Source organism: Cydia amplana, chromosome 8 (genome assembly GCF_948474715.1).
Source record: "Cydia amplana chromosome 8, ilCydAmpl1.1, whole genome shotgun sequence".
NCBI lineage: Eukaryota > Metazoa > Arthropoda > Insecta > Lepidoptera > Tortricidae > Cydia > Cydia amplana.
This window is the reverse complement of record NC_086076.1, coordinates 11,816,486-11,835,037: the sequence shown is the minus strand read 5'-3', so window position 1 is coordinate 11,835,037 and position 18,552 is coordinate 11,816,486. Positions and strand designations below refer to the sequence as shown.

Here is an 18,552-nt window from a genome sequence, read left to right as displayed (position 1 = left end):
TTTGTCAACATACTGATAAAAATTAAACGCCGTTTGCATTGCGATGTTGTTTTTTCGGGAAAGTGGACCACGGTTGTATGACATTCGCTTTATCGACGACGTTGCATGACTGTTGAATTTGAAACACTGGCATATAAAATTAGGAAATGATCAAGTATAGGTTGATCGGCAAACATCTTTACTATTGATTATAGTATTTAATATTTAAGGGTTGTGCTCCGTGGTTTCGTTACGCAACTTGGGTATAATATGTGATATTGTCTCTGAAATGTACTACTCGTAGGTACAATCAGCTAAGTGCTTAGCTAAGTATAATTAGTATTATCTCTTAGAAACAAAAGAGATGTACCTGCAACCATTTGGCGTGTGCTAAGTGTAATTAGGTGGATTTCCATCTTCACAATAGAAAAACTGCATACTACAATACGTAAAATTATAAGGATGGATATAATATAATATGGATACAATAGTATAATCTCCGCTAAGTTACGAAATCGGGAAGCGACTGTTTAGAAAAAAGCATCTAAAGGATCGCACTATATAGCGCTTTTTCATAAGATTTATGTCATACGAAGTCGTGAGCTGATAATAAATAATAATGTCACACTTAACACTGTTGTACTCACTTGGAAACCGTTCTTCGGGTCAGCGGTGTACCTCACCAGACGGACCGAACCGTCGGGCTCGACCAGAGAGTATTCGCCGTGCACGACGTCCCCGTCGCGGGACTCCTTGTGGTTCTGCAGGTTGCCGGTGCGAGGGTCCTCCACTCCGTACGCGTATTGGTAGTCGGGTTTAGCCTGGGGATATGACAATTCTAGGTACTGTAAACTGTAAGCATAGCATTATTTACTTTAGAAATAGGTTGTATTAAGAAAACAGCCGCGGTTCAGTACTAACCCAGCTTATGCCAGCTCTTGATTAACTAAAAAAACTCTCATGTATCCGGAAGTTAGTAAAAATAAATTAATTCTCATTTGATAGAATAGGTATACGGCTATTCTTAAAATATCTATTGCCACCAGAATAACGGCGATCACCCGCAATCCAATCATCTAAGATCTTCATTAATATTGTCATCTGTTAAGTTAAAGAGTATATGAAAAATTATACCTACTGATAAGACTTTTCCTTGTTTATAACTAGGTAACTATAATTATTTACCTGCTTACTACTTACCACGTAACAACTTTTACTTACCACGTAATCTACTGTTTTCAAATGCGCGTATTTAGCGGTATCGGGGTGGATTTGACCTGTCTTGTGATCGTAACCGTAATCGGCATGCTGCTGAGCTGGGATCCCATCAGCTGCTGGCACTTGTACCTCTATGATCTGACCACTCACGGGACCACTGAATCGGTTGTAAGAATAACCCCCATGCTTGGCTGCTAGCCCGGTGGCTACCAAAGCGAGAAACGTTGTTACCTGCAGAAAAAACAACAAATAGTTTTATTATGTTGATATTCTAGCCACGCTTTCTCGACAAAAAACGGAACGACCTTTACGGTGTTTGGGCACTGTCTCGCTATTACTCAATAACATTGGCAATGAAAAATGAACCGAGGAAAATTTGATTCAACTAAAGAGAAAAAGCGAATCAATTTATCTATGCTCTTTTATGAAGTAAGTAATTGAATTAGACTTTTGTATACTTCATTAAGTACTTGAACTTTTTTCCTAGATTTTTGTCTATATAGACTTACCTATACAATTTTTTATCCAACGTTATTGCTTTAGGTAAACAACGATTTTCTCATTTTTTATTAGTTACAATAAGTAAAATTATATTTTATTTATAAGTAGGTATATTAATAAAATATGATAAGTAGGTATTTAATGTCGTAAGTAGGTATGTGTGCGTTTATAGTTTATCATATATATTTACCTTGAACAGAAATGCCATTTCGAGTATACAAGTGGGGTCTGCAGCGATAGTCCTGCGGAACTGACGTCTGCAGGCCGGGGCTGCGGTTTTATACTACCTACACTATGCAAGCAATCGTGAACTTGCCACTTAGATTGCGCCAAACTATGAATCAATAATTTTTCAATAACTATTTGGCTACGCAGTTACAATAGGCGTTGCGTACAGTTTTCAGTAAGGGTCCCAAGGTTTCACCGAGTAAGCTGAGGTTACTGGATTCCTATAAGTACGATGCTGATTAATGAGGACCATCATTCATCATTAATCTCTTGTCTGTGTATGATAAGGATCGTGACCGAATTTTTAGTCATTTATTTCTTCTCTAAGTAATCAGCAGCAGAAGTTGGTAAGCGGGCGAGGTGTTCAAAATTACCTTGACACGCTCTTATTCTCTTAAAGTCAACAAAGTCTCTTAAAGGCGACAATAAAGTCGCGTCCTGACCATTCTGAACAACTGACCTGCTTAGCAACTTCTGCTGCTGACTGTACAGCACAGCCAAGGTTTGAATCCACGATTTTTGACCACCACAAACCACAGCTCATGGACAAATTTAGAGGAACGCAAAAAAGGGTTCAGTTACTTAATACACACCGTAAAACGTCTAATATAAATATTCAAACATAATATTTCTATATTATTATTTACATACAGGGTGGCCCATTTAGATCGGTCAGTATGGGAAAGTCTGAAACTATATATAAGACATACGAAGATTTGTTCTTAGGAACCATGTCATCGATTTTAATAACAAGAAGAACTGCATTCATACATTTAAAAAAAACCTTTACTCAGCTCGGGAATCGAACCCGGTCTAAGCAGTAAATTTTACTATGAGTCATGATGTCTAAAATGAATAAAATTGCATTGTTTTCATACTCTTTAATTTATTTTAGTACCTAAGTGTTCGAAATGACCACCGCCTTTTTATTATTTTGAGTAGGTACAGGTTTTTTTTTAAATGTATGAATGCAGTTCTTCTTGTTATTAAAATCGATGACATGGTTCCTAAGAACAGATCTTCGTATGTCTTATAGTTTCAGACTTTCCCATACTGACCGATCTAAATGGGCCAACCTGTATAATCTAGTACCCACGCCAATTCCTGGGATTAGTTGACAAGTGGACCCCAGGCTCCCATGAGCCGTGGCAAAATGCCGGGACAACGCGAGGAAGATGATGATTATTTATATATAATCATAAACGAAATTGTAGGTATATATATTTTGAATTGCTACGTTAGTCATAAAATTAATCTCTCTTTTTTGGCGGAGCCCATTGGGCGCAATTGGGGTCAAAATAACTTCGCATCCCTAGGTAGATTAGGTAGGAGCAAAAATACCCCAAAGAATGGTGGGTATCTTGTGCTCCTTATTCATAGCTTCGCTTTATATAAAACAACATTTCATAAAGTTGATTTACCGATAAAATATGTTATTATAAGATGATAAAGATAAAGATAAAGATATTTATTTGCAAAAATGTAGTGGTAAATATAGTTGGACAGTGGACAATTAAGTGCGTACATTTACTTAAAGAAGCATGCAAACTTTCCTTATTAACTAGGTACTATAACTAAGTATATATATATATAAAAAATTATAGAACAATAAGAGCACACATACTAATTAATTTCTATCTAAGATATACAATATATTATAATCATTATCCATCATCATTCATGTTCTTCCTAATATTTAATTCGTTTAAATATTTAATAATGAACAGTTTAAAAAATAAGTTTTTGGCAAAAATTTCATTTTTGGTACAAGCTTTTATCGCTGACTGTACTTTTCTTACGACAGACAACTAATACCTACTCATCGAGACAATTCTAAAAACCCCTAACACAATTAGGTTGCGTTGTTTCATCACAGAGTTCCTATGGCCACCTCCTGTCTCCATCATCAGATCAGTTCGACAGTACGATATTATTGTATTGTCATCAGAACTACATACAGCTGCCAATTTTAATGACGCTACGATCCTTGGAAGATGGTTAAATTAGTTATCTTAGATTCCATTACATAGTTACATACAGGTCGACCTAATAAAAGCTTGTTAATTTTAATATTCAAATTTTTCTTAAAGTGGAGCAAAAATTGGAGCAAAGTAGGACCATTTTACGGCACCTAAAGTATAATACAAATCGGCATTGTTTTCTAGTTTACACAAAATATATTCTTGTGAACTATTTGACTCTAGGTATAGGTACCTAACTGGTCAAGTGATTGATTAGGTAGTGTTTTTGATTGATTAGTGCATGATTAGTGTGTTTTTAATGATATAGGAAGCAAACGAGCAGACGGATAAAAGCATGGCACGAGCGGACGGGTAAGCGATTACCGCCTCCCATGGACACGCAAAACCAGAGGACATTTAAAGGCCCCAGTACACAATGGGCCATCGCCGGCCACTCCAAGGGACGCATTTATGCGTTAGAGGGAGCAAGTGATATTGCTATCTCATTCTACCGCATGGCTGCGTCTCTTGGAGTGGCCGGCGATGGCCCATTGTGTACTGGGGCCTTAAGATGGGAGTACGCTCCTTTCTTGAAAGTCGTATCGGTCCGGAAATACGTATAAACACTGAATGAATCCGTTTAGTTGCGTCTATTATGCTGGCTACATACGTAACGATAAATCGTAGCGATTAAACTGTGCAGTCCAATTTGCGCAGTTTTATCTGCCGTGTGTATGACAAATCGTTGTCGATTATCGTTGATCGGTGGCAGTTGCAAATTATATTAGAAAAATCGTTGTCGATGCGTTTGCACAGTTTTATCGTTGCGTGTGGATGGCGATCGGTCATTTCGGCAGTACTTCACGTAGCTTGCTTGTGTGCGCACGTTCGTTCCTCGAGTAAATAATGAAAAATGTAATGAAAAATATAAAAATGAATCCATATTTCTCTTGGTCACGGCATCACGCGTGAACGGCTGGACCAATTTCGCTAATTCTTTTTGTCTTAAAATTTGTCAAGCAGATCTTGTCAGTAGAAAAAGGCGGCAAATTTTATAAATGTAGGCGCGAAGGGACTTCGTCTCATAGAAAATTATAATTTCGCGCCTTTTTCTACTGACAAGATTTGCTTGACTGTCTATATGTTAGTTATTGTCAGGAGAAGTTTCTTATGACAGAAAAAAAATAAGAAAGTTGCTCGGAACATTAGAAAATTTAAGAAAACTTAACTACCACATTAACTTTGATGACATGGATAACATGTTTCTTGCGTGAGCTTCTGCAGAGAACTGACGATCGACGCCGATATCGGAGGCGTGTGGAGGCACTAGGAACGTTCGATTTATCTGCACAGTCGGACTGCACAGTTTAATCGCTACGATTTATAGTTACGTGTGTAGCCGGCATTATTCATCTTAGCGTTTGAAAGAAACTTGACGTCAGTTCGCCTAATGCCGGCTACACACGTAACTATAAATCGTAGCGATTAATCTGTGCAGTCCGATTTGCGCAGTTTTATCTACCGTGTGTATGACAAATCGTTGTCGATTATCGTACACTGTGATAAAACTGCGCAAATCGGACTGCACAGATTAATCGCTACCATTTAGTTAACGTGTGTAGCCGGGGTAATAAAATCCAAAATCGTTATCTCCCTTTATCGCTCTAGGATATTCGAGCTATAGAGAGGCAGATAATAGTTTTCACATTATCGATGTTGGCGTTACACAAATCTTGTCAGGAAACGAACAAAAAGCAGCAATACATCGAACAATGAAATGTAAACAAAACCGTTCCACAGATAAGATATAAATGACGTAGTGTTGCTGACCTGCATTTTTCAAATTTGCCGCCTTCTTCTACTGACAAGATTTGCTTAACCAACTATAGTTATGATATGAAATGTGTTGTCAACATGTATCATTGCCTTTGTAAAGCTGGTCAACCAAATCTTGTCAGTAAAAAAAGGCGAGAAATTCAAATTTTCTATGGGACGATATCCCTTCGCGCCTACATTATTCAAATTTGTGCCTTTTTCTACTGAGAAGATGTATAGTTTTTTTTCTTATTTCCTGACAAATTTGGTTTGACCAACTATAGCTAGGCAAAAAAGAGTAGAAATTAAAATGTGGCAACACTGTAGTGTCGTCCCGTTTTTCTTAAGTAGAGTCCAGACAAGCTGGGCAAATCGACCGATTTGATCAGAAAAATAATTGGCGCCAATCTCATCTGGCGTCCACACGTACACAATTTAATCACCAATTTGCATTCCATAGATACTAACTTCGAAAATTGGCATTTTTGTGTCCGCACCTGCTGATTTGATCGGGGAATCATATTGGCGTTTGCGTCCGCACGGCCTGATTCGATCGGACAATTTCATCAGATTGACGAAAAATTGTCTCGTCTAGACTCTAAGCCCCGCTACACACGTTCTAACTATAGATGGTCAAACCAATTTGTCAGTAAATAGGAACAAAAAAAACTATACTCATCCTTTTCTTTTGGGTGCTAGTACTAGTGTAAGACAAAGATAGTATGACTCTCTCTGTCTATGTTTGAAATAAGACAGTCCTTTGACACACTTTATAAATCGTAGCGATTAATCTGTGCAGTCCGATTTGCGCAGTTTTATCTACCGTGTAAAACTGCGCAAATCGGGCTGCACAGATTAATCGCTACGATTTATAGTTACATGTAAAGCATATAACTATAAATATATTATACTACTACTCATATATATATTATACTACTACTCATAAAGCCGGCATAAGACGTTTAGAGCAAAATACCGGATTGAACTTCCTGAAAAGAAAAATCCTATTCATGATAAGGCAGACTGTATGGCTTAGAGCTTAAGCCTATCTAGATGGACGAAAAAATTTTTTTGACACTTGACAGTAGTTGACATTGACAGTGAAATGAGAAAAATTAGAAAAACAGAATTGGCGCGTTGTTGATCTCTTGGATTTGTTGTTATTTCCAGTGATTTACAATAACTCGAACTAAATCCTGATTTTTAATATGCATTACGCCTAGTAATTATTTAACAAGCCATGTCCAGTCCCGAAAAGAAACGTATGAAATATGGTCCTAATAATCAAGTACAACGTGAATCCACAAATGTGATAGAAAAGCGTACAAGGTCTGAAGTAAAAACAGAATTAGAACGGCAAAAAGAGCTGCAAACCATGAAGAGGAAAATTTTTGTATATGCATGTGAAAAGGTGTCATGTGAAGCATATTTAAATCGGCAAAAACGGTTACAAATCTTGAATTTACCAGCCTGTGCGAAAAGTGAATGCAACCATTTAAAACATGAGGTAAACTACAAATCCAATGTTTTGTATAAGAACAATAAGTAAACTGGGCACATTTTTGTGTACTGAAGCCTGAAGCATAGCTAATGTATAACAAAAAAACTAGGTGGAAATAAGTTCAGGTATCCCTGGATTTGTCCATGTTTGTGGAGTTTGTATGTCAAGTGGCAAAAACCTCTTTTGCCATATATAACAAAGAATATAATAATCATATATTTAGTTATATTTGTTAAATTGATTTCAGACAGTCCAAGAAATGCCTTGTTATGCTACAGAGACTTTCAACATTGAAATAAAAAGCGGAATGTGGTATGATGCATTAGAAGTGTGTCAAGTCAACATTTCCTGTGATCAATACTTATCGGCTGAAGTCATGAAAGAAATTATTGAAATAATGCTGGTGAGCATCAGTCTTTGTATTCTATTTTGTTACCTGCCCCTGTGTTACAGTAGTGTTACTCAAAACTATTTCTGTTGATGATCATTTTCCACATAATATTAAAAGATAGACATTTCTAACCTAATCTCTAGCAGGATCAAGCAACCATAACAAATTATTGCAACATCCTTGGTTTAAACTAAATCTGTTTGTGGTAGAAATTTAAAGACTACAAACTAAACAGTCACAAAAAAAAAGTAAAGTTAAGGTACATATTAATTCACATTTATAGACAGGTCTAACGTGAAATTTATTCACCTTTATTTACTGACGTTTCGACACAGGTTTCACTGATCATGGTCTCGGCTAGCCGAGATCACCGCATGTTAGCCGAGACCATGACCTGTTTCGAAACTTGGGTAAATAAAGGTAATTAAATAAATTTCGCGTAACGCTACGTCTTACGTAGGCGAACAACGCGCGAACGCCGCGCGGCCGCCGCGCCGCTTCGCGTCTAAATCGCTCACGTACGAGTAGGACATACCTATACGTATCAACGGTTTGTTTCATCCTCGCCGCGCCGCGCCGCGTTCGCGCGTTGTCCGCCTACGTAAGCCGTAGCGTTTAGACCCGTCTATAAATGTGAGTTAGTGTTCAAAACGCCAGTTTTAAATATTATAAACTTAAGGTATGTGTAAATTTGTCTAGCAACAATTTAAAATTTGTATTACATGTTTCAGAATGCACACGATGATAGTTATGTAAACTACACAGTAGAGGAATTAATAGATAAATGCCAACTAGTCCTTGCTGTGAATTTCAGCACTCACCCCCCATGTCCCACATTATTAAGAAAGTGCTACGAAAACTTTCTTACAACACCTATGGATTTGAAAGGCAACACATTTACTAATCGGGGGGAATGTGGTTTCACTGAAGGAGTCATCAAATATTGTATGAACCGGCTGGAAAATGACATAAATGCTGAAAACAATGAACCCCTAGTAAATCTCTATGAGAACACACCTTTTGAAATGAAGGAAGGTGTTCAAGGTTTACATTGGCAAAAGGAGAAATGTGAAATATTCGAAAGCCTTGAAAGACCAGAAAGAATTAAAAGGCTGATGGCTGTCCTTGAGAGCACCATTGAACTAATACAATACGACCTCGCCATATGGCTTACAAGGTTACATATTTTTACTATAAGACTTATACTATTCAGTGGCCCAAATCCCAATATTAATTTAATAATTTTATTAGTTAATAATATTCTTACAGGCACACGAGGAATATGGGCACACATATTATGAATTTGAAGGGAAGACCCTTGCTTGCTGCCCTTCTATGGCCAACTACTCCCCTAAACACTGGGGGTTTCACCAAAAATTGTCGCCAGATAGTAGACTTGTTTATATACGTCATTCACCTGCAGTATCCAGAGGAACACATACAACTGATGACTGTAAGTGTTAGTCTGGCAATAAAAATATGACGAAAAATATTTGTTGGCCACTGTACCAATGATTTATTTGAAAACCTACTAGAAAGACCATATAAAACGACTTGTGGTGACAATACATTGGCACTCCACATTTACGGCCTGTAATGTAACTCATGTAAATTACAAGTATCAACTTTTAGGTCCAGGGGTATACTTAGCATGGGCTAATATTAGAGTATCTAATATACAAAGTAGCATTTTTATTATTGTTGTTCAAATTTGTAGGATGTGTTCTACTATTTACAAAATTTGTAAATAAATAGGAGCATTACAGTGTTGTATCTTTTTCAGACCTGGCTAAACACTATGATTCAAATTATCTATATATGTGAAACAAAATCCAATAGTGACTACCCCAATTTAGGGAAATACTGCAACTCATTTGCAACTAAATTTTATGAGAGCATGACAAGTAATGAAAAAGGTAAGTAGAAATTTATTCACAAGATCTGGCTTATAATAGTACAAACTAGTATAAAGTCTGCACCTGCAGTAGCCTTAGTTGAATTATTGATTATATTTCAATTTTTTAAACATGCAGATTACGTCTGCGAGCGATATTCCAAATTTTATATTAAAGGAAAAAATGGAAAAATTACGCTTCCGGCAGGACTTGAACCCGCAACCTCCGCAATCCGTGCGTTAGCTCTTCCAATTGCATGCGTGTATGCATGAGGGAAGGAATGGAAAAATTCGCAAAAATTCTGGTAGGCTTCCGTAGCTCAATTGGAAGAGCTAACGCACGGATTGCGGAGGTTGCGGGTTCAAGTCCTGCCGGAAGCGTAATTTTTCCATTTTTTCCTTTAATATAAAATTTGATTATATTTATTTCTTTAAAATTTGATTCAGGCAACAAGGCCCATGGATGCATATTTTGTACTGGCAGCGTTTGCATACTCTCTCTCTGACTAATAATTGTCTTTATTTTGCAGGTCTGTCCAATGATTCAGTAATCCATATATTGGAGAGAATTCAGCCCTCCTTCATGAGATACCTGATAGGAATGCATGTAACCAAATCTTTTTTAAAGGTCAAAGAAAGAGAGGACAATGTGATCAAAGTTTTAATTAACTACATTGAAAAGTGTCAAAAGGAAGGATATCCTCAATGCAGTGACATGCAAGTATTGAAATCACAATCTTCCACAACAGATAACACATATGACATGTTACTTTCCTTGATGGAGCAATGCAGACTGAATGAAGTTAGTCTTTCAAGCTCAGATAATAACAACAATGGATTTACAAAAATGTCACCCTCAGAGCCTGATAAAGTTGTCAGTGAATATCATGTGGTGAATACACTATATGTGACACTTGAAGCTCTTTTAGATGCTTATAGTGTGAATACCATACATGAGACATTAGATGATCTCAATAACAAATTATTGCAAGGCTCTTCGCAAGCTTTCAATATAGTTATGCCCAAACCTGGCACATATTCCGTTTCTGTAGACTACATAAAGAAATACAGAACAATTTATGCATCCCTGCAAGAACTCATGAAGATGAAGCAAAGAATGATGAAAGATAAAGGGTGGCCAGAAGTGCTAGACCTGTTTAATAATATATTGGAATAGCACTCTCAATACCTCTACTTTTTAAGATTTTTTAAATATCTTTACCATTTATGATTCTAAGTTTTAAACCGAGATGTACCTGCTGATTAAACTATTTTTAAACAAATTATAAAAGTTACCATGAGACATGAGAAACAAATAAAACTTTTGTACTTTCCGGAGAACTATTTTTATTAAACTACCATACATACATACATTAAAAAACTAATATTTCGGCATGAAATGACCTCTAGCCTTCCTGCTGCGTTTAGCTCTCTCTATATCAACATCAGGGTACTCTGCTTTAAGTTTTCCCATATCCATGTCAGGGAACCTTTTCAAAAGGTGTTGCACATGATGGAAGTCCCTATTCCGAGCCTTGCGTTTCTCATTGAGCTGTTTCTCTCTGTACAATCGGAAGAACTTCTTCACAGCCCTGCTGTTAACAATTCCATGTTCCAAATAAGGCTTCACCCATCGACTATTCATGAATTGCGGGATAAAATATTCCTTCTTTTCGTACTTTTCAGGCAACCCAAATACATTTACAACATCAGTTACTGGTCTCTCTCCAGTTTCTCCTGTCTCCAGCTGGTAATATGCCACATTACGCTCCCTCACAACTGTCTCTATGTTATTCATAGACTCTTGCACTTTATCTATTCTTTCTGGATTAGGAAACAATCTTACTTTTTCATTACATGCATGTTCCATAGTATAAAGCATGTTGCGTTCTTTTAAGAGCACATACCACAACTTGTGTAGATCAGTGTTCGATTTTATCCTAAGTTCATCTAGTTTCCACGCTCTTCCTACTTTAATATTAGTCTCCTTCCAGTTTTTCTTATTATCGAAAAATTCCATTAGATCTTGAACAACATTAGTTGTGTGTAAGGCTTTTCTATTGAAAACGGGGACACAAGCACCAACAACATTGTAAGACTGGTGGTACAGCGCTACTGATGTCTTAATTAAACTCCTGATCCCAGGAATCATTGTACTTATTCTTTAAACCTGTATTTTGCGAGAATTTGCAGGTTAATATTGAGGATGAACATTGAACAAAAAATGACAACTGAACTGACAAGGGTAGTGACTTTTTTTTATTAATTATGGCCTGGCTGGATGCGAATTATTTAATCCAAGTGAAGTGAAAATGAACCCTGGTGCGGTGCGGTAGTGTGTTACGGCTTATAAGTCCCCTTCATACTCGTGCGCGAAGCCGCGAATGCGAGTGAGGAGGCGATTTTCACAGACTGCGAATCGACGCCACACTCGCGTTCCCGGCTTCGCGCTGCGATTCGCGCACGAGTGTGGAGGGGGCTTTACTACCCGTCGCGCCTTAAAGTGTTAACACACTATCGCACCGCACCGCGACCTTGCTGCTTTGCACCCATAAGTGAGAGCAAGAAAGAGATATCTGTTTCTCGCTCTCACTTATGGAAGCGACGCACCAAGGTGTGTTACCACTTTTAAAAGCCATAACACACTACTACACCGCCTGATTGATTGGTGTGGTTCTAGGATGCATCCAGGCCAATAATTGTAAAAAAAAACTTATTCTGTTCCAGATATATTAAGAAACGCAAAATATAGATATTATATATTGGACAGAATCTTCAGATTTTTATTAATCAGCGTTTTTAACCCAAGCTTAGACAATTTACGGTAAAAGAAAGCTTTTGGAACGTCACGTCATGTCATGATTATATTTATGCATTTATTTATGGTTAGTTTTTTTGTTAGGAAGGAGACGCAAAGCAGGAAGAAAATGTTTGTGATATTGTAAAAAAGCCGTGCCTGTGGACTTTTAATTAAAGTTATAAACGACTTATCAAGAACTGAATGAAAGTGTTAGTGCTGTGCTGCTGTTAAAGAATTCATATTACGGAGAGGTGAACCATTCAAAGGTATGATAGTGAAAAAGAATTGTCATAAGTTTTAAGACCTTAACATTTCTGTTTTTAAGCTTGGTGATCAAAATAACGTTTAGTTATGTAAGACGTGATAATATTTTACCAATTTAAAGAAGAGTCGTATTCGGAAGGTAATCTTGGTGTTTTGAAGTAAACACAGGTAACCTTTTTATGACAACAGCATTTATACAGTGGAATTATTTTATCATCGTCAACATTGCAAACAAATCTCATCATGTTACATTTAATGCAATTTTATTTTAAGGTTCCATTTTTAGAGAGAGCATCATATTATTTAATATTTAATTTATGCTCTTTGTCCCATTTTGTTTACTTATACCTAACACCAATTTGTGAATCTGTTTCTAAAATAACAATTTTGCCAACTAAGGTTTATTAAATATTGTCAGGTTCAACAATAACTTTTAAATTACCCACTTAATTCTTTAAACTAATAAACTAAATTAAAATCGATTTATCTTTATATGTAGAAAGTCTTAGCCAAATATACCCAAGATTTAACTTTTATGTAAATTGAAAGGGGTTATTAATATATTGTTAGATTTATCATAATTAAAATCGTTAGCCCTAGTTTAAAAAATCTCACTTATAAATAATAAACGTGGGACGTATAGGTTCTATAATGTTTATTTAATTATTTTATGAATGTGTTACACATTATTAAGAAAGAAAATGTCCATGTGCAAGGTTGACCCAGCCTCACACACCTATACTTCGTTTTTTTTAGCATTAGAAATAAGGTAAATAATCTTGATGTGTCTTTTAATTGAAAAACACATTTTAAAAATAAGTTACGGTAAATATGTAACAATTATGAATCTAATATGATCTTTTATAGTCTTCTGCTTTCATAAGTAATAGTTACTGATTTTTACAAAGTGTTTTTCAATTAAAAGACATGTCAAAATCGCTTACCTTCTTTCAAGTTCTTTCTAATGCTAAAAAAAATGAACTATAGCTTCCAAGTTTTATATTACCATTTTATTGGGTTATTTGGTGATTTTGTATGGGCACTAATACATATATGTACATTCACAAATCAAAGTGTTGTGTATCTTCTTTTATGTTTATAACGCTTGTGTGTGATGTATATTAGTAATAACAGAACCCTCCTTAGACAACACGACAGTTGGGTAAAAATACGATAAACTCATACCTACATTTAAAAAACTTATCTATTAAGGTTGCTAACTTGTCCTGAACTGGACCTCAAACTATTTTCATACCAAATATTTAAATCGGTTCAGCGGTTTAAGTGTGAAGAGGTAACAGACAGTCAGATTTACTTTTGCATTTATAATATTAGTAAGTGCTTATGGGAAGAACTTAAAAAATGTCACCACAAAATAAGGTTGGCAAATAGAGTTGAACCCTAAATTACAATTTTAAATTATAAGTTTTGTTGATTGCAGAACTAAAATACTCAGCTCTAAGTTCATCCATTCCATTTGGGATGTTTATTTCAACAAAATATATAATATCCCAAATATTTATGCTATTACTTTACATATTGAATTATTTATATAGTTCACATTTACAGTCTGGATTGGGATGATTTTACATACAAAATCACTAATAGTATTAGCTCGTATTTTATTATGCAATAGGCCCCTGGTCCCTGGTAGGTATTTCTAAAAGATTTCGAACGTCAATCGATGGCCACGGCCATTTAGGGTTTAAGCTTAAATTAAAATGTATTTTGTTATTCAATACCTACGTATTATTAAATTATACAACGGGACTTAATCGCGTATCTAAGTTTTAAGATTTACCTCCGACGTTTCGAGGACGGCGTTGTCCCCGTGGTCTCGGATGTGTAAAAATCGTGAAAGTTTAAATCAGTGTAATACCTACTTAATTGCTAGAAATTTTCAATGTAAAAAATACCAATTGTGTTTTCCGCCGACATTGAAATACTATAAGTTATTACCAGAGCCCGGAATTCTCGTAGCATTTTTGAGCTGTCATAGGGACTTCTCGTTTATCGACTTCCGATTATACATGTGTACCTATATCGATAAATACAGAATACAATATGTAAAATATAATTACGAGTAGAAGTGACAAGTAAACAACATGCAGTCTTATCGCGAATGAGCGATCTCTTCGAGATAACCTTTGGATATCAACTTTTAGGAAATTATAAATAGAAATTAAAATAATTAAATTATATTTAAAAATTAAATTCGCGATAAGACTGCATGTTGTTTACTTCTACTCGTAATCATATTTTACGTATTGTATTCTGTATTTATCGATATACATATGTATAATCGGAAGTCGATAAACGAGAAGTCCCTATGACAGCTCGAAAATGCTTCGAGAATTCCGGGCTCTGGTTATTACTATTAGCGCACCCAAGAATGAAGTGACGATGACATAGCGCGGAAATGTTAAGAACCCACTCGCGAATTTCGGTAAGAAATACACGTGTACCACATGTGTACCGCGCATTTTGCAGCCTTGAAAACCCGATGTGGTATTTCAGAAAATCTTTTGTGCCGTTCACAATCGTATATACAGTCGACATTAAACATATATAAACATTATCCGCCTTGTTACAACGTCATAGGGTGCAAAAGTGTAAACATATCTTTGGCGTTGGCCGGACATGTGACCTTTGTAAAATGATAGTATGTGGCCCGTGCGGCGAGCCCGGCGGCGTTGTAGTAAGTAATTTGTTGCGTGCATTAAGCAAGTTGCTCGTTACGGACCCGCCAAACAACGTAATGTCTCAATTGGTGGTGTCTCCACCTCCTGATAACCACCCTAAATTATTTCACTCAACAGCATTCTCTCGTTAGAGTAATTTAAGCTTTATGAATTCTTAACGCGGCTGAACTAGATTGTGATCTACGACAATACTGAGCACCGCTAGCATAATGTCGCGATACTGCGCTACAGATATTTTATATCGTGTTTGAGCGAGAACACTATGTTTTGCATGATATATGAAAGTTTATACTGACTGAGAATGATGACTGATAAATAGTTCTATTTTATCTCCTTCCTTGGGCCAAACTATCTCTTGACCTAATTTCATCTAAATCCGTTCAGCGGTTTAAGCTTGAAGAGGTAAGGAGGTAACAGACAGACAGAGTCACTTTCGCATTTAAAAAATTAGTAGGGATGTTCATAGATTGGTAAGGACCTAAGGACCCACTTTAGATTGTCCTTGTATCGGTCACTATACATTTAGAATTTAGTTCTGTATAAATAAATTTCTTTTCACTTTAGAGTAAGGTTTCGCTCCGGTCTGGCCTGGTAGTATAAATGGAAATATGTATACTACAATAAATTCGTGGCATCGTACAATAAAATGAAATTGTACAATAAAAACATGGCGCGAATGAGTCCCGTCATCGTCACCAGTTTGAAAAACATAAACCAGTACATATATGCAAAATAAAGGGAACCTGTAGGTGTGGCGCGGATGCGAACGGGCTTACAACGTATAAAAACAACGTAGTCAAACTGTTCGCTGGTCTGAAGGGCCCACACAATACCCTCTTGAGTTGCTTGCATTGTTTGTCAGAACAAGTAGGTAGTTAGTGAGTGGCGAAACATAAATTCCTGTCAATTTCTAGCTTCGACACGAACTTAAAACGGATGATTACTAAATTATAAATTCGAAACTCGATTTGTCGTTGAATTATTGCCTCATAATTTATCACAGCGAAGCTTGGAATTAATATCACGTACCCTTTACCATAACAGTCGGGCGAGTAGGTGCTTACACTGGATCTCCGTATTGAATCGTTGATTAGATCAGGCGCCGCTTTGTTTCGCGAGCATTATCTGGCTCGCTTGTCACTCACACTCGACCCACTGACGGTGGACTGAGGCGATCAATGGGATTCTATATTATGACAGAGATGACTGAATACTAAAGACTAATGTCCATAAAGAGGGTTGCCAGAGTCAAATGACTGTCGGCGGAACATATTACTCGTAAAACTGGTAGTCGCTGTGACAGACAGAATTTGTACAGTGGTGGCAATGAAAGAATATCGTAACAACATTTAATAATGATCTAGATTCTAGAGAATATCACAGGAAACCCTTGGACGACTGCTGCGCATGACCTGTTATTGGCGTTTTGGATTTTAAAACTGTGGAGGCACTTGTCCATGGCAGTGGCAGTCTTTCTGCTGGTATAAGGAATCTCCTTACGAAGTAGCTCTTCCGAAACAAATGTTTGATTTTGAAGCGTTATAAGGCAAAATACAAATAATATAGACATTCCTTAAGTAACTGTAGACAGTTATGTAGACATAGCAAAAGTTTAGTATATTCCAATACTGACTTCCGATACAAATACTGACTGTATTTTGGAAGCGTCGTCACACTTATTTACCACAATTACAACCAAGTAGAGCCAAGTAGGTTCGTATAACGACCCGAATGTGTGTAAGCTCTTGATAAATAAAACAAAATAAGCTCAGACTTCATTACGATCTGATTGTGAAGCGTGTTCGCACTCACGCGATATTGCTGTTTGCACCGACGGTTCCCAAATATTGTTATGAAATTATCGCTGAAACTCTCATATGAAATATTGTATTAAAGTTAGCTAAAAGTAGGTAGCCAAGAAATAACTATACCTAGGTTTGTTTTAATTAAATGTTAATAGAGGTAGCTGTGTATGTTATGTAGCATTTTTTATCAAAATGTAATTCTAAAGGTTCTTAGCCAATAATTAACTGTAGACCGTTGGTTAAATCAGCCAGAAGACGTCTATTGTTGGACAGATTTGTCTACAATATATTTCCACAATCTCGAGTAGATTTGACCTTGTCACAACTGTACGATATCCCAAATATGTATTACCTATATTCTTTTCTACGTCAACTATGACAACTTAAACCTATATATTATTATATCTTATGCTACAAAGGTGCTCTCAAGTTCGTTAAATGTAGGTATTTGAGTAATGACCATAGGATAAGTCCGGCTGGTATGTTTAATAGCAAGTTAATGGTTGTTTACTGTACATAGATTTGTTCGCGACGACGATCTATGGACGCGTTGATTTAATCGGACGCTTTGTTCAGACAACGGACGCTTTATCTTACACGGTTGTCGCATGCGTTCGGTCATTTCATGGCTGATATTACAATTAATCGAGTTCAGGCGAGTCGAACCTTCAAGCCATTTTAAGTTGTAATTGTAAAGTGTCTGGTCTTCGGTGGACATTAACAGTAACACCGTCCAACTGTATACAGCGTGATTTTGAAGGCTTTGAAATGCTTTCCATATAACGTGACGCTATGAGCAGCTTACACAATGTCATTCACCCTTCTAGTCAACCAGACATCTTGCATTTACCCGATAGACACGAGTTTCGTTAGAATTAAAATACCTACATACAATCATTTCTGGCATCACAACATTCAACAACGACGTTACTAAAAAAGTAAAAAAGCGGCCAAGTGTGAGTCGGACTCGCCCATGAAGGGTTCCGTATTTAGGCGATTTATGACAAAAAAACTACTTATTAGATCTCGTTCAAACCAATTTTCGGTGGAAGTTTGCATGGTAATGTACATCATATATTTTTTTTAGTTTTCTCATTCTCTTATTTTAGAAGTTACAGGGGGGGGGGACACATTTTACCACTTTGGAAGTGTCTCTCGCGCAAACTATTCAGTTTAGAAAAAATGATATTAGAAACTTCAATATCATTTTTGAAGACCTATCCATAGATGGGTTTGATGAAAAAAAAAATTTTTGAGTTACAGTTCTAAGTATGGGGAACCCCCAAAATTTATTGTTTGTTTTCTATTTTTGTGTGAAAATCTTAATGCGGTTCACAGAATACATCTACTTACCAAGTTTCAACAGTATAGTTCTTATAGTTTCGGAAAAAAATGGCTGTGACATACGGACGGACAGACAGACAGACATGACGAATCCATAAGGGTTCCGTTTTTTGCCATTTGCCACGGAACCCTAAAAAGTAAAAATATCA

The 18,552-nt window shown here is 36.5% G+C and overlaps 4 protein-coding genes across 4 annotated transcripts in view; 2 read left to right on the top strand and 2 right to left on the bottom strand.

Annotated features, from left to right (window-relative positions):
* The window catches only part of LOC134650286 (larval cuticle protein A1A-like), a 62,597-nt gene that overhangs the window by 307 nt on the left and 43,738 nt on the right, over positions 1-18,552 (bottom strand). The window contains exons 2-4 of the mRNA XM_063505246.1: positions 1,889-1,925; positions 1,201-1,428; positions 627-800 (exon numbers count right to left, since the gene is read on the bottom strand). Of these exons, the coding sequence (XP_063361316.1) occupies positions 627-800; positions 1,201-1,428; positions 1,889-1,906 (420 nt within the window). The 5' untranslated portion in view covers positions 1,907-1,925. The remainder of the gene's footprint in view (positions 1-626; positions 801-1,200; positions 1,429-1,888; positions 1,926-18,552) is intronic.
* Positions 6,836-10,823, top strand: LOC134650064 (uncharacterized). Its single transcript, XM_063504887.1, has 6 exons — positions 6,836-7,209; positions 7,451-7,606; positions 8,326-8,771; positions 8,864-9,047; positions 9,378-9,510; positions 10,019-10,823. Exons 1-6 carry the CDS (start codon positions 6,943-6,945, stop codon positions 10,663-10,665), a joined length of 1,833 nt encoding a protein of 610 aa, XP_063360957.1. The 5' UTR covers positions 6,836-6,942; the 3' UTR covers positions 10,666-10,823.
* LOC134650065 (large ribosomal subunit protein uL29m) lies at positions 10,828-11,687 on the bottom strand. The gene has a single exon (XM_063504888.1). The coding sequence runs from the start codon at positions 11,638-11,640 to the stop codon at positions 10,870-10,872; it is 771 nt and encodes a 256-aa protein (XP_063360958.1). The 5' UTR covers positions 11,641-11,687; the 3' UTR covers positions 10,828-10,869.
* Positions 12,373-18,552, top strand: part of LOC134650339 (bifunctional heparan sulfate N-deacetylase/N-sulfotransferase) — a 157,580-nt gene continuing 151,400 nt past the window's right edge. Inside the window, exon 1 of the mRNA XM_063505300.1 lies at positions 12,373-12,554. The gene's annotated coding sequence lies outside the window, so the exon portion shown is untranslated. The remainder of the gene's footprint in view (positions 12,555-18,552) is intronic.